The sequence below is a fragment of the Lepus europaeus genome, chromosome 12 (genome assembly GCF_033115175.1).
Source record: "Lepus europaeus isolate LE1 chromosome 12, mLepTim1.pri, whole genome shotgun sequence".
Taxonomy (NCBI): Eukaryota; Metazoa; Chordata; class Mammalia; order Lagomorpha; family Leporidae; genus Lepus; species Lepus europaeus.
This window is the reverse complement of record NC_084838.1, coordinates 88,671,198-88,683,570: the sequence shown is the minus strand read 5'-3', so window position 1 is coordinate 88,683,570 and position 12,373 is coordinate 88,671,198. Positions and strand designations below refer to the sequence as shown.

The 12,373-nt window shown below is 44.8% G+C and overlaps 1 protein-coding gene across 13 annotated transcripts in view; it reads left to right on the top strand.

The window, feature by feature from the left end:
* Nucleotides 1-11,989, top strand: part of TLE1 (TLE family member 1, transcriptional corepressor) — a 98,883-nt gene extending 86,894 nt beyond the window's left edge. For all 13 annotated transcript variants that reach the window (XM_062208468.1, XM_062208473.1, XM_062208466.1 and 10 more), the window contains 6 exons: nt 2,962-3,211; nt 5,505-5,752; nt 8,743-8,890; nt 10,174-10,324; nt 11,193-11,269; nt 11,385-11,989. In XM_062208468.1, coding sequence (XP_062064452.1) covers nt 2,962-3,211; nt 5,505-5,752; nt 8,743-8,890; nt 10,174-10,324; nt 11,193-11,269; nt 11,385-11,492 — 982 coding nt within the window. In that variant the 3' untranslated portion in view covers nt 11,493-11,989. The remainder of the gene's footprint in view (nt 1-2,961; nt 3,212-5,504; nt 5,753-8,742; nt 8,891-10,173; nt 10,325-11,192; nt 11,270-11,384) is intronic.
* Nucleotides 11,990-12,373: the final 384 nt, after the last annotated feature.

Here is a 12,373-nt window from a genome sequence, read left to right as displayed (position 1 = left end):
GTGAATCAATTTAAAATTGCCTCCGTATGATAATCACAGGCCTCCTGCACGAGGCCACCTGGGAGAGAAGTGGGTGTCTTCCAAAGACCTGTACACAGATCTCCTGTCTGTGTTGTGTGCATCTGTTTTAATCTGGTTCATTTAACTCTGTAAGAAGCTGGGTTCCAGGGGAAGGAAGATTTAAAATGCCCCACTCCTGAAAATCTGGGATTGCTGAAAAGGCACCTAATGAAAACTTGGGCTTATCTGCAGGTGTCCACCTGAGAGTACACAAAGGGAAGCTGACCTTCACACATGCCATTTCTCTCACACCACAAGGAGCACTGGGAAGTGGATCCCTGCTCCACTTTCCAACACCATTCTTATGAAATAGAGGCAGCTCGATTGCTTTATTTTATAGAAACTCACTTGTCATTTCTTTAGCATCACCTGGGTATTCATATTACTTTTATTATTATTATTATTATCATTGTATTTGAAAGGTAGAACTACAGAGAGAGGGAGAGACAGATATCTTTTATGCAGACGGTCACAATGGCTGGGGCTGGCCCGGCCAAAGCCAGGAGCCTAGATTCCGTCTTGTTTCCCACATGGATATAGAGGCCCAAGTAGGAATGCTGCTTTCCCAGACCCATTAGCAAGGAGCTGCATCAGAAGTGGGAGGAGCTGGGACTCCAGTTGGCGCTTGTATGGGATGCCAGAGTTGCAGGCAGCGGCTTGGCCTGGCACACCACAATGCTGGCCCCGTTTGTTAAACTTCTAGACCCAGGTCATGGCACCTGACATCTGAATCACATAGTCTGAAATTAGACTTTGTCTTAAAGACTCCTTCAGAGTCCAGAAATGGTTCGCAGTGAGTAGATGTAAACTCTCACTTTTCTGTGGTCTCACCTTTACAGGCCACAAAATGCAACTTGATTACAACTCCAAATATCCCCTCATAAGCGGCATAGTTTCCTGTGTATCTGACTGGAGTGTTTGTATGTTGAAGTGTCATGTGGATTTGATACCTTGCTAAGTACCCCCAAAGGATCTTGTTGGATGAAAAGTAGGAGCTTTAGAGATTGAGTGAGGTGAGGGCTTTGAGCTGTATTGTTTCGTATATGTTTTATTTCCCTGGACATTCTGCATGTTCTCATGATACATGCTCAGTTAATCATATTAATATTAAGCATTTGGGCCAAATAGCCATTTAATATTAGTTCTTGAAGCCAGTTTAGGTGATAATAGGCTTCTAAGATTGTGTCCTTTGCAGTTTAAATGTCCTGTGTTTGATATTTTGCTTTTACACAAGCAAAATAATAGCATATATTTTATTGTCAAGCTAAAGTGAGTTTTAAGTGCAGGCTACTGGAGACCTAATCTCTTGTATCACTTTCAATTTTGTGCCTGCTAAGATGTTTTACAAAATTCAAGTTACTATTAGAATGAAAATTCTGTGGCAATAGTCATGGTGTTTACAATGTAAGGGTGTGGGTGACAAGTTCCAGAAAGGGCCCAGACTCATCTTGTGAGGTTATGGGAAGTAGGAAACTGTACATACTTTATTTATTGTTGATGGTTTGAGCGTCTAGATTTCTTAGTGATGTCTTAGGGAGGAAAGCAAAAGTAGTGGTGTTCAGAGTGGGGTTTATGTTATTGTGTCAGTTGGGATATGGAGTAAGAGTTTTAGCTCTTTTGTTCTGTTTACAAAGTGTCTTTTCTTTGTGCACTTTTAAAAGGCCTGCAGTGTATTAGCTTTTGGAGTTTAAATGATAATTTAGTCCATTGGAATTAAAAAATAATCTTTAGAGTTTTGGTGTGGAACTAGAAGTATACAACTAGGAATAGGTTCATTTGTATTTAACAGGGAAAGAAAATGATAGCTAAAATAATGTGGGAATTTATTTATTTCTCTCGTAAAAGATGATGGCTCCCTGCAGACAAGAGGAAAATATCACAGCTCCATTATGTCACAGGGGCCTCTCTGCTTCCTGGCTTTCTGTTCTCTCCCTCAGCACTTGATTTCCATTTCCAGAGTAACCTGGTAGCCTAACAGGGCTGCAGGATCTCCGGTCACGTGCTTATAGTTCAGGTGGAAGGAAGGACGAAGCAAAGAGGACGGCCAAGTCCTTTCTTTTCCTTTTCTTCTTTTTAATTAATAAACTTTATTTTTTAGAACAGTTTTAGATTTGTAAAAAAATTGAGCAGAAAGTACAGAATTCCCATACCCTTCCTTTCCTCCCTCCCTTCTAAGTGAAGAATTTCCTCAAACTGCCATCTGGGAGCTTAGGCTGTTGGTCAGAATTTGGGAACACCTGGCTGAAGGGAACCTGGGAAGAGCAATGTTTCAGCTGGGAGCTTGATGCCTTAGAAAAATCTCCAAGGATCATGGCCAAGGTAGTCAAGGGAGTTGTTGGGATGTAAATCCCAGTCACAAAGCTATTGGACGCGGGAGAATCTTATTTTCTCTTGCTTATGGAAAAGAGACTTTAAGCCCAAGCCTTAAACTGATGTGTTTGGAAAACTGTCCTTTTGTTTGTCAACATTGAAATATACTATTTATATAATTATTGTGCGTTTTAGGAGCTCTATCTTAGGCATTGACAATAATTGTTCTAAATTATACTAAGAAAGCATACGATTATACAAGGTACATGGAAGGACTTATTTTATGTTAATTTGGAAGCACGTTAAATGTTTTATAGTGGGATTTGAAGGGGTGCTTCATAGAATGGGTAAGCACGATTTTTAAATCTTAAAAAAATTCTAAAAATATAGTTCAACATAGGTGTCGTTAGGTACACTGTAGATTCTATTTACTTTTAATTTATTGCATCGTAAATACTTCACCATGTACAGATTTCAAAAGGAAACTTTGCTTTTCTCTGTGTTTCCTTTAGAGCAGTGCCGAGGTCCTAAACACTTCCTTTATGATAAATGAGTCTTCTGTTTTCTTTCCAATTGCCCCCTCTCCAAAAGTGCATACTCCTTCCACGTGACTGCAGACGGCCAGATGCAGCCTGTCCCCTTCCCCCCCGACGCCCTCATCGGACCTGGGATCCCCCGACACGCTCGCCAGATCAACACCCTCAACCACGGGGAGGTGGTGTGCGCCGTGACGATCAGCAACCCCACGAGACACGTGTACACGGGCGGCAAGGGCTGCGTCAAGGTCTGGGACATCAGCCACCCTGGCAACAAGAGCCCCGTCTCGCAGCTCGACTGTCTGGTGAGTGAGCAGGAACTGGTGCATGGGGGTAATTTCTCCCTGGAGACTCAATAAGGAAATAACTGTCCAGGCCCGGGTTTTATTCCCATTATGAGGAAATGGAAGCCCCTTCTGTTTCCTGTGTTAGCTACTTGGCTCCCCCACCCAGCCTGCTCCTATAACCCTGAAGTTTGCATTTGTTGCTGTTGCAGTGGTTAAATTTCAAAGTGGGTGGATTTCTTGTTTTAAACACTGTCTGGTGGCTTACAGAATTTCTCCTTGTGTGGGTGTGTATCATGCAGAATTTTCCCATTTAGTGGGCCCAAGTATGCCCATGCCTGGACTCTGATCCCTGCAATCTACTTTAATTTCCCTATATCCTTCAGATAAACATTGCCTAGTAAACATTGGATAACATGGCATAAAAACCATTCTGAACAGGGTCTGTGTTTTTAAGGGAGCCCTGGGACAGCTGGTTTGGTTTTATGACCTTAACTTCAGGAAAGGGTGAAAGGGTCACCTTGCAAAAAATAAGGGCAGTAGTCAGGAGAACAGGAGCAGCGAGAATGCTTTCATGGTCCCTGTACCATGTTGTGCATATTTCAGGGTCATCACAGATACAGGGACAAGTTCCTGTCTCTCAGGTGTAACCCAGCATTTACAGACCACATACCATTGGCCGTAAGCAGACTCATGGCTGCCTGCCCTGACCTGTGGTGTGGGCCTGACCTCCGCTGCTGCACTCGGTGCCACATAGCTGCTGCCTGCCTGACAAGCACAGGGGTTCCAGAGAGTTTTTCCAAAAAGCAGAGTGACAGGGTTTTTGAAGCACAAAGACTTTTTGAGGGTAGTTATTTGTGTAAAAATTTTTTAAATATTTATTTATTTATTTGAAAGGCAGAGTGTCAGAGACAGAGGGAAAGACAGAGATCTTCTACCCACTGGTTCACTCCCCAAATGGTCACAATGGCTGGAGCTGGGCCAGGCCAAAGCCATGGGACAGAAACTCTATCTGGGTCTCCCATGTGGGTGCAGGAGCCCAGTGCTTGCACCATCTTCCTCTGCTCTCCCAGATGCTTTAGCAGAGAGCTGGATTGGAAACAGAGCATCTGGGACTCTAACCAGTGCTCTGATATGGGATGCCGGCTTTGCAGTTGGTAGCTTAACCTGCTGTTCCATGACACTGGCCCCTGTGTAATTTTTAGAAATCAGATAATTTACAAACATCTTCGTTAGTGAGACTTGTATTTGAAAATAGCCCAGTATTCTGTAATAGTGGAAGTAGAATTTTATGCTTAAAGTTTTTTCTAATCTTTGGAAGATGGGCCACTGCTACAGAGGTACAAACTTCAGCTCTGTTCCTTTGGGTTGAAGTTGGAAGACAGCATTCCCTTTTTCTGAAGGTGCACTCATGTTGTGTCCCTCCTCCTCTTCTCATAGGAACAGTGTGGATGGAGAGATGCCCTCTCTTCTCTGTTTCTGTGACTTCTGTGTTGGACAGGGTTAAATGTGCAGCAACCCTGTTCTAGCTTGAGAAAGTAGCTCTGTTCAATTCTTAGATAAGCATCCTTCCTGCTAATGAAGACACAGTGCAGCGTTTTGTAGCCTGTTAAGAGTAATGAAATCCAAACCATAGACAGTGAGTCTGCAGTTTCTCACTAGTAAATAATGGAGAGTGAAGGGATGAATGATTTATTTTTTCTTTCTAAAAATGTATTTATTTATTTCAAAGAGTTACAGAGAGAGGAGAGATACATACACAGAGAATAGCTGCAACAGCCAGGGTTGGGCCAGGCATAAGCCAGGAGCCAGGAGCTTCATCCAGGTCTCCCACTTGGGTGGCAGGAGCCCAAGTACTCTCGCCACCCCCCACTACTCTCCTGGGCACACTAGCAGGGAGCTGGATAGGAAGTGGAGCAAAACGGGGTTCGAATCAGTGACTGTGTGGGATGCTGGTGTCTCAGGCAACATCTTCACCCACTCCCACTACACCACAACACCGTCTCAGGGGTTGAATGATTTATAAAGTGGTTTTGACAAGGGTCTCTTTCGTAGAATATATGTTCATCTAACCTGCACCAGGAAATCATGACTAGTTATTACAGGTTTCAAACCTAACCAAACAATCCTGCAAGTTTGTGTCCCTTAAGATTTTGAAGGTGACCGTTTTAGTCAGGTCCTAAGCTTTACTCCCCGGTAGGGGGCAGGTGAAATACCACTCTTAAGTCAAAGCTAGAGACAGCAGTTGGGGAACACGGTGCTGTTCCTGCTTGGTGTAATGCATCGTAGCAATTGAATTACGTTTCTTTCACAGAACAGAGATAATTACATCCGTTCCTGTAAATTGCTACCTGATGGCTGCACACTCATAGTGGGAGGGGAAGCCAGCACTTTGTCCATTTGGGACCTGGCGGCTCCCACCCCACGCATCAAGGCAGAGCTGACGTCCTCTGCCCCCGCCTGCTACGCGCTGGCCATCAGCCCCGATTCCAAGGTCTGCTTCTCCTGCTGCAGCGACGGCAACATCGCCGTGTGGGACCTGCACAACCAGACCTTAGTGAGGTGAGCAAAGATGGTTTCGAAGGGTGTTTCCTCCTCCTGTAGTGGGCTCAGGAGGTCTCCTGTTGCCTCTACTGCTCTCTGTTTGCGCCAGGCACTCAGCTTAGACATGATGAAGCTGCCGTCTGTCGGACTGGGTGCTGGTGTTGAGGATGCAAAGACAGAACTGTGCAGCTGCTTTTGGGGGTGTCGCGGTGCGGCTGCTGTGGCCGAGTGTCACCAAGACTTGATCTCCTTAGTGTTCCCACTCTTCAGCACATGTAGAGATGCCAAACTTGTTTAAAAAATGGTTCTGGCTCTTGCCAAGGGGTGACATTAGGGAAGTTACATGGAGAACGATGAGCCCTCGGGATGAGATCCTCGTTTGTGCACACAGCCGACAGTGGCATTTGTTTCCATGGTGCCATTAAAGGATAACAGAGAAACAACAAAAGGACATAAGCGATTCCATGAGTTCCCCCCATAAGGTGGTTTTAAGGTGTCCATGTTTCTCAATAACTCTAAAAGGGACCCGCCCAAGGAGGTGGTTCCACCCTGGAATGAGGAGGGCGCTCACTTTCTCGCGCTGTCTCTCTCTGGCTTCCTGGAATCTGCCCTTCTAACCTCAGCAAGCGCATAGTTCTGCAGACTTTGTGTCTGTCTTTCGTCCCTGCTGCCACAGGAGTTGGTGCTCACACCAGAGGTGTTCTAGGAAATTATTGAGCACTAATGAATCATCAGGGCTAAAAGGATTGTGGATTTCTACCTTGTTTCACATTCTGTCTTCACTTCTGTGTTCATGGTGCAGTTTAAGGCTTTGAAGGCACCTGGGGTATTTGGGGGGCCTCCTCCAGTGCGCTCGGATCCCTGTGCAGCCAGAAGGGGCAGCCAGTAGAAGCCATCACCACAGCTCCCTCTCGTTTCACGTGTCCTGTATAGAAATGCAGTGAGTGTTGTTCAGCGAAGGAGGCTCTGTCCCCATGTTTGGGTGTTGTTGACAGTTGTCCTCTTGTCATTAGCTGTACAGTGCAGAACAAGCAAAATGTAATAATGGAGCCAGAGCTAAAAGCCCCTTCAACCTCAGCCTAGCAAAAGTGAGGTTTTTTTTCCCCCTCTTCCTTCCTTTTTTATTCAATGTAATAAATATTACTTTCAAAATACTAATTCTGAGTGCTTTTCAAATATTACTCCATTTATTCCTTATAACATCAGTATTGCTATTTTCCCTGTTTTATAGATGAGGAAACAGAGGCATAGGCAGATTCAGTTACTGGCCTTGGGTCATACTACAGTTGGCTGTAGTGGAGCTGAGGTCAGAGCCCAAGTACTTGGCTCTGTTGTCTGTGCTCTGAAACCCTGCTCTATACCGGCTCCCGGGAGGTAAATGCTATTAGCTATGGCAGGGTAACTTACAAACCTCTGTCTCCATTTGAACTGACCACATGTGGCCAGCAGCTACTCTGTGTGACAGGGCAACATAGAATCTACTGAATGCCTTGGTATCTCCTGGGATCCAGCACGTTCTGAACAGTCTCTGAGCCTCCTGGGAGTAGTGCTGAGCTCTGTGAGAGGGAGCGGGGAACTCCCACCAGGTGCTCCAAGTCAGCAGAGAAAGGTGTTTTTAGCCAAGGAGGAAGAGCGCTTAATGAGTTTGAGAGGTAAAAGAGTCAGAAGGTGAGATGAAGTGCCTACTGGGTTTCCAGACTGTCTGAAGGGAAGGAACGTGGCACTTGGAAAGAGTGGAGCCATGCCTGACCGTCCCAGGCCCAAGAGATGTGTGAGGCATGTGCTGGCAGCAGGACTAAGCCCGGGTGGGATCCGACATATGGGAGGCCAGGTAGCTTGTCGAGGAAGAGTTTTGTACTCTTGGTTCCCACCTTGGCTCAGGAAGCAGGGCAGCACTGGTGCTTTCCCTCTCCTAGCTCTTTTCTTTAGAAAGTTCTGCAGGAGCCATATAGTAAAGGGGTGCCTAGAGGAAGACAAGGCATGGAAACCTCCCTTTCTGAGTTGAAATTCCCAGGTTATTCTTTGCTTGGTCCCGCCTGGTTCTGAGGATGGGTCCACACTTCCCTCTCCTGTTCCGGCCACTCTCCCACCTGCTGCCTCGCAGCCTACAGAAATGAGGCCAGGACAGTCACCACTGTGCTCCACAGACTGCCAGTGTTGGGGCAATGACAATGAACTCCCCCTCCTAGCAAGTGCCGCCTGTTGCTTTGCAAAGCATCTGCTCAGCAAATCCGTGTGAGCCGACTGAGCTTCTGGATTGAGGCACAAGCCTCCTCTTTAAACAGCACAGCCATGGGGCTATATTAGAGGCAGTGTCTCGCTGGAGTACCCATGGGTTTGCTTCAACAGTGAAACCTTTGTCTGTACCCAGCGCCTCTGCCTCTGAGGTCGAGAGGCCCTCATGACCCTTTGTCTCTGGGAGTCCAGATTTCCTAACGCAGGGCTCTTTCAAACATAGAAAGCAAGATTGAGTCAATAGGTGAGCTCATGCTTTGTTGGCACAGAGGCATCGCAGTGTTGGTCGACTCATGGGAACGAGGCTTCTGCGCCTCTTGATTGTAATGCGGCCACTTCCTCTCTCCGGTGGACACAGGCCTTCCCAGTCAAAGGACAGCCTTGATGTTCCCTTAAGGAATACAGTTGGGGTATTGTGTGTCTGACCTTTATTTTCTTCTCACACTGAAACACTTTTCCAGACCTGCGAGGAATCTTACCTTCCAGACAGATTTGTCAAACAAGCGGTAGTAGCATATTTAACTTGTGGCCAGTGACCTACAGTGACATTCCCTTTCTTTAGCACTTGAATCATACCAACAGAAAAAGCAAAGCTGCAGGTGCTGGTTCCTGTCCTTCTGGGGTGGGAGAAGTTAGTTTGATCTTCCACATCAGCAGACAACGATGAGATCATACACACACACACACACACACGAGTCCAAAACTAACAACACAACAGTGTTTACCTTGAGCTCTGGCAGGAAATCATTATTCAATCTGGTTTGTTTTATCAGGCAATTCCAGGGCCACACAGACGGAGCCAGCTGTATTGACATTTCTAACGATGGCACCAAGCTCTGGACGGGCGGTTTGGACAACACGGTCAGGTCCTGGGACCTGCGCGAAGGGCGGCAGCTGCAGCAGCACGACTTCACCTCACAGGTGCCTTCCCCAGGGTCCGCGAGCAGTCTGGATGTATCGTCCTTCCCATCCCATGACGGCCATAGCTAGACACACAGACTGGGGCTCATTTTGAGAGAACTGATTTTTTTTTTTTTTTTTTTTTTAATAACAAACAAGCAAAATCCCTGGAATTCTTGCAGTGATTTTTAAAACCTTGTAGGTTGAAACATGTTAGCTGCTTTATTTACAGATACATTTGTTGAAGGGATGCAGACAGTGGAGAAGATAACATTTTTCTTCAGCAGCACTTGGTACAGATTCTCACCATCTGAAGTGGGTGCGAGAGATGGATATTTGATTCCCATATAAGTAGAGCTTGAAAAGTATTCAGAGTGTCACTAGGAGCAGAGAAAAATCATGACAACTGCAAAAGTTAATTTATTTCTCCTGCCTCAGAGAGTTTAAAAATAGGCAGAGGTATCTTGGTGGATGCCCATTTTGTTACTGATCCCTTTAAAAAGGGATTCATGGCTGCCTGGTAATTATGAAGTTTTAGAATAATACAAAAATGGCAGCTTTGTAGATTGTGAAAAGTACTTAGATGTCAAATGCTTGAATCTAGACTTCTTTTGCTTGCCATTGAAAGTACTTTTTGGTAATAAAAATACTTCAACTTAGAAAAATAGGACAAAAATGGAAAACAACTACACATACAATTTCACTTCCCTATTAACATTTCATTTTCTTATAGTCTTCCCTGTTCTACTCCTTTCCCAACATGAGTAGTTCACTACTTTTGGCCTTAACTGATTATGAGAATTCAGAAAATGCTCAAGCATATGTGAAAATGTAAAGAATTAGACACTTAACCCCATGTGCCTGCCATTTGGCTTTACCAGTGGTAGGAACGTGACCCGTCCTATCTCTTCTATTCTGTTATCTCTACCCTTAAACCTTGTATTATTTTAAAGTAAATCCCTGATAGATTTTCTTTCATCTGTGTTTCAGTTAATGTCTCTAACAGATAAGGACTCCTTTAAAACACACACACACACAATAATACCATTCTCATTAAAAACAGTTCCTCAGTTTCATCACCTATGATGTAAGTGTTCACATTTTTCCAGTTGTTCCATAATGGCTTGGGATACTTGGTCTATCTGGGTTGGATCCCTTGTCTTCTGGACTTCTCCACACTCTGGAATTGGCTGATTGTTTCCTATGTTCTTGCTGACCATCCCCTCCTCCTCTGCCCCTCCACTGCCCCTACCTTCTTGCTGTACTGGGCAAAATAACCAGTGAGCCGCTTCTGTTTCTCACAGATCTTCTCCCTTGGATACTGCCCAACGGGGGAGTGGCTGGCCGTGGGCATGGAGAGCAGCAACGTGGAAGTCCTGCACGTGAATAAGCCTGACAAGTACCAGCTGCACCTCCATGAGAGCTGTGTGCTCTCCCTGAAGTTTGCCTATTGTGGTGAGTTGAGCAGAGAGGAAACTGGAGGCTGCTGATGGCCTAAATGGAAAATACTTCTAAAAAAAATCTGGTAGAGATCATATCTGGAAAAAATGTTGTTCTGCGAGCAGCTGGATGCAATAATTCTATTGTTTTAATATGTCCCTCCAAGCATGGTGATGTCTGTTTCAGTCTGTTTTGCTAATTTGAGAAAAGTCAGCAAGCGATAAAATTGCCCAATACAAGGCTTAGACACATACTTGTTTGTAGTGGGGGTGGAGGGCAGTTTGTTACTTCCCTGAAGTGGCTGGAAATTTATAAAAGGATGGGTCAGGATCGATGGAAGTCGTGAACTGGCCAGAAGCCAGGAACCCAGGACTAGAAAAGGGAATATTTAGCTGCACCCACACTCAGCTCCTATCCTGAGGGAAGAAGTTCATGTGGCAAATACTCTTGTGCATTGCAAGCTGTCAGATTTGGAAGGTATGGATGGATAGCTGCCACTGAGCATATTTATACGGCATATAACATTACTGGCATTTTCCTCAAGTTCAGCATTTAACCCTTCCTAAACCTGTTTATACCATAAGGAGTCTAAGTAGAATAGGTTTACTGATTTAGTATTTGAAGGCCTACAGTGTGCGGGAAGTAATGCTGCAAGTCATGTCGGGAGTGACCTGTGAGGCTGACGGCTCCTTGATTATACCCACGATGCACAGAGAATGCACCAAGGAACCCAGAATTAAAACCTCCACTTAAATTGCAGAGCAACCCTGTGGGCAGCATAGTTCGTGCCTTAAAAACACTCAGTTTGATTAAATCCACTTTGCGAGTAGTACAGGAGGAATTTTAATCTTGCCGAAACTAACTGTCCCTTTGCTAATTCCAGGTAAATGGTTTGTGAGTACTGGAAAAGATAACCTCCTCAATGCTTGGCGGACTCCTTATGGAGCCAGTATATTCCAGGTAAGTGTCTGCTGCTTGTCTGGAAGCACGGTTGGATCACTTTGAAACGAGAAGGGAAGGTGCCTCCGAGGGAGCAGTTCCTCATTAATTGCATGCCCACCATCTTCTCTTCCAGTCCAAAGAGTCCTCGTCCGTGCTGAGCTGTGACATCTCGGTGGATGATAAGTACATAGTGACTGGCTCAGGGGACAAGAAGGCTACAGTCTATGAAGTCATCTACTGAAAACGTTATGTGGTTTCACATTTATAGTTGAATTGGGCCAAAATGTTTTGAATTTGTAGAAATAGAAAAGTTGTAACTTTAAAGAGGAAAAAAAAAAAACACAAAAACTTGTTTCCAGACTTTGACATGAGACTACTTTGGGTCTACAAAGAGGAGACGAGGAGTCTGTCCATCCAGCAGAAGGTCAGCCATCTACCCAAACTGAGTGGAGCACCGAGGCCGTGTGGACAGAGGGCTGAGGAGCGGAACCAGCCGGCTGCCCTGGAGCCTGCTGTTGTCTTTTGGGCACTCCGTCAATCACGCCTGCCCGAGTGTGAGATAATCTTTCTGTTCCTTGCAGTTCACCTCATGTTCTGTCCTTCGTAGAGCAGTGGTGTCTCCGATGAACTTGTTTCCTGGTTTTGCATCTTGTGAAAAATTTTTTTTTGTATTTTTGTTGAAGGTTAAACATTTGTATAAATTGTAAATATATTTGGTTTATTACAGTAAAGGCTTTAGTACCAATAAGTGGTTTTTCCTTTTCTTTCTTTATTATTTTTATCAAAGCTTTGGGATCACTGATGTGGGTTTTATAACTGGAGCCCGTGCATCCATTTATAGAGGAAGTTTAAATGCATTTGCTATTTTATAAGTATATTTGGTCCTGGATTCCCACTGCATTAGAGCTGTAGCCATCAAGCAATTCTGAGTTACCAGAATTGTGAATAATCAGAGGTGTGTTAATGACAGTTTTATTTAGGAAGCTAAATTTACTTCATCAGGATTCATCAGGATTTTTGTTACAAGACTCTGGTGATTCAAGGTCACAAATTTAAAGCTCTCCTTTTTCCTGGTGATTCATCAGAAAGTAGAATGTTCTTTTCTCTAGAAAGGCCCAGTCT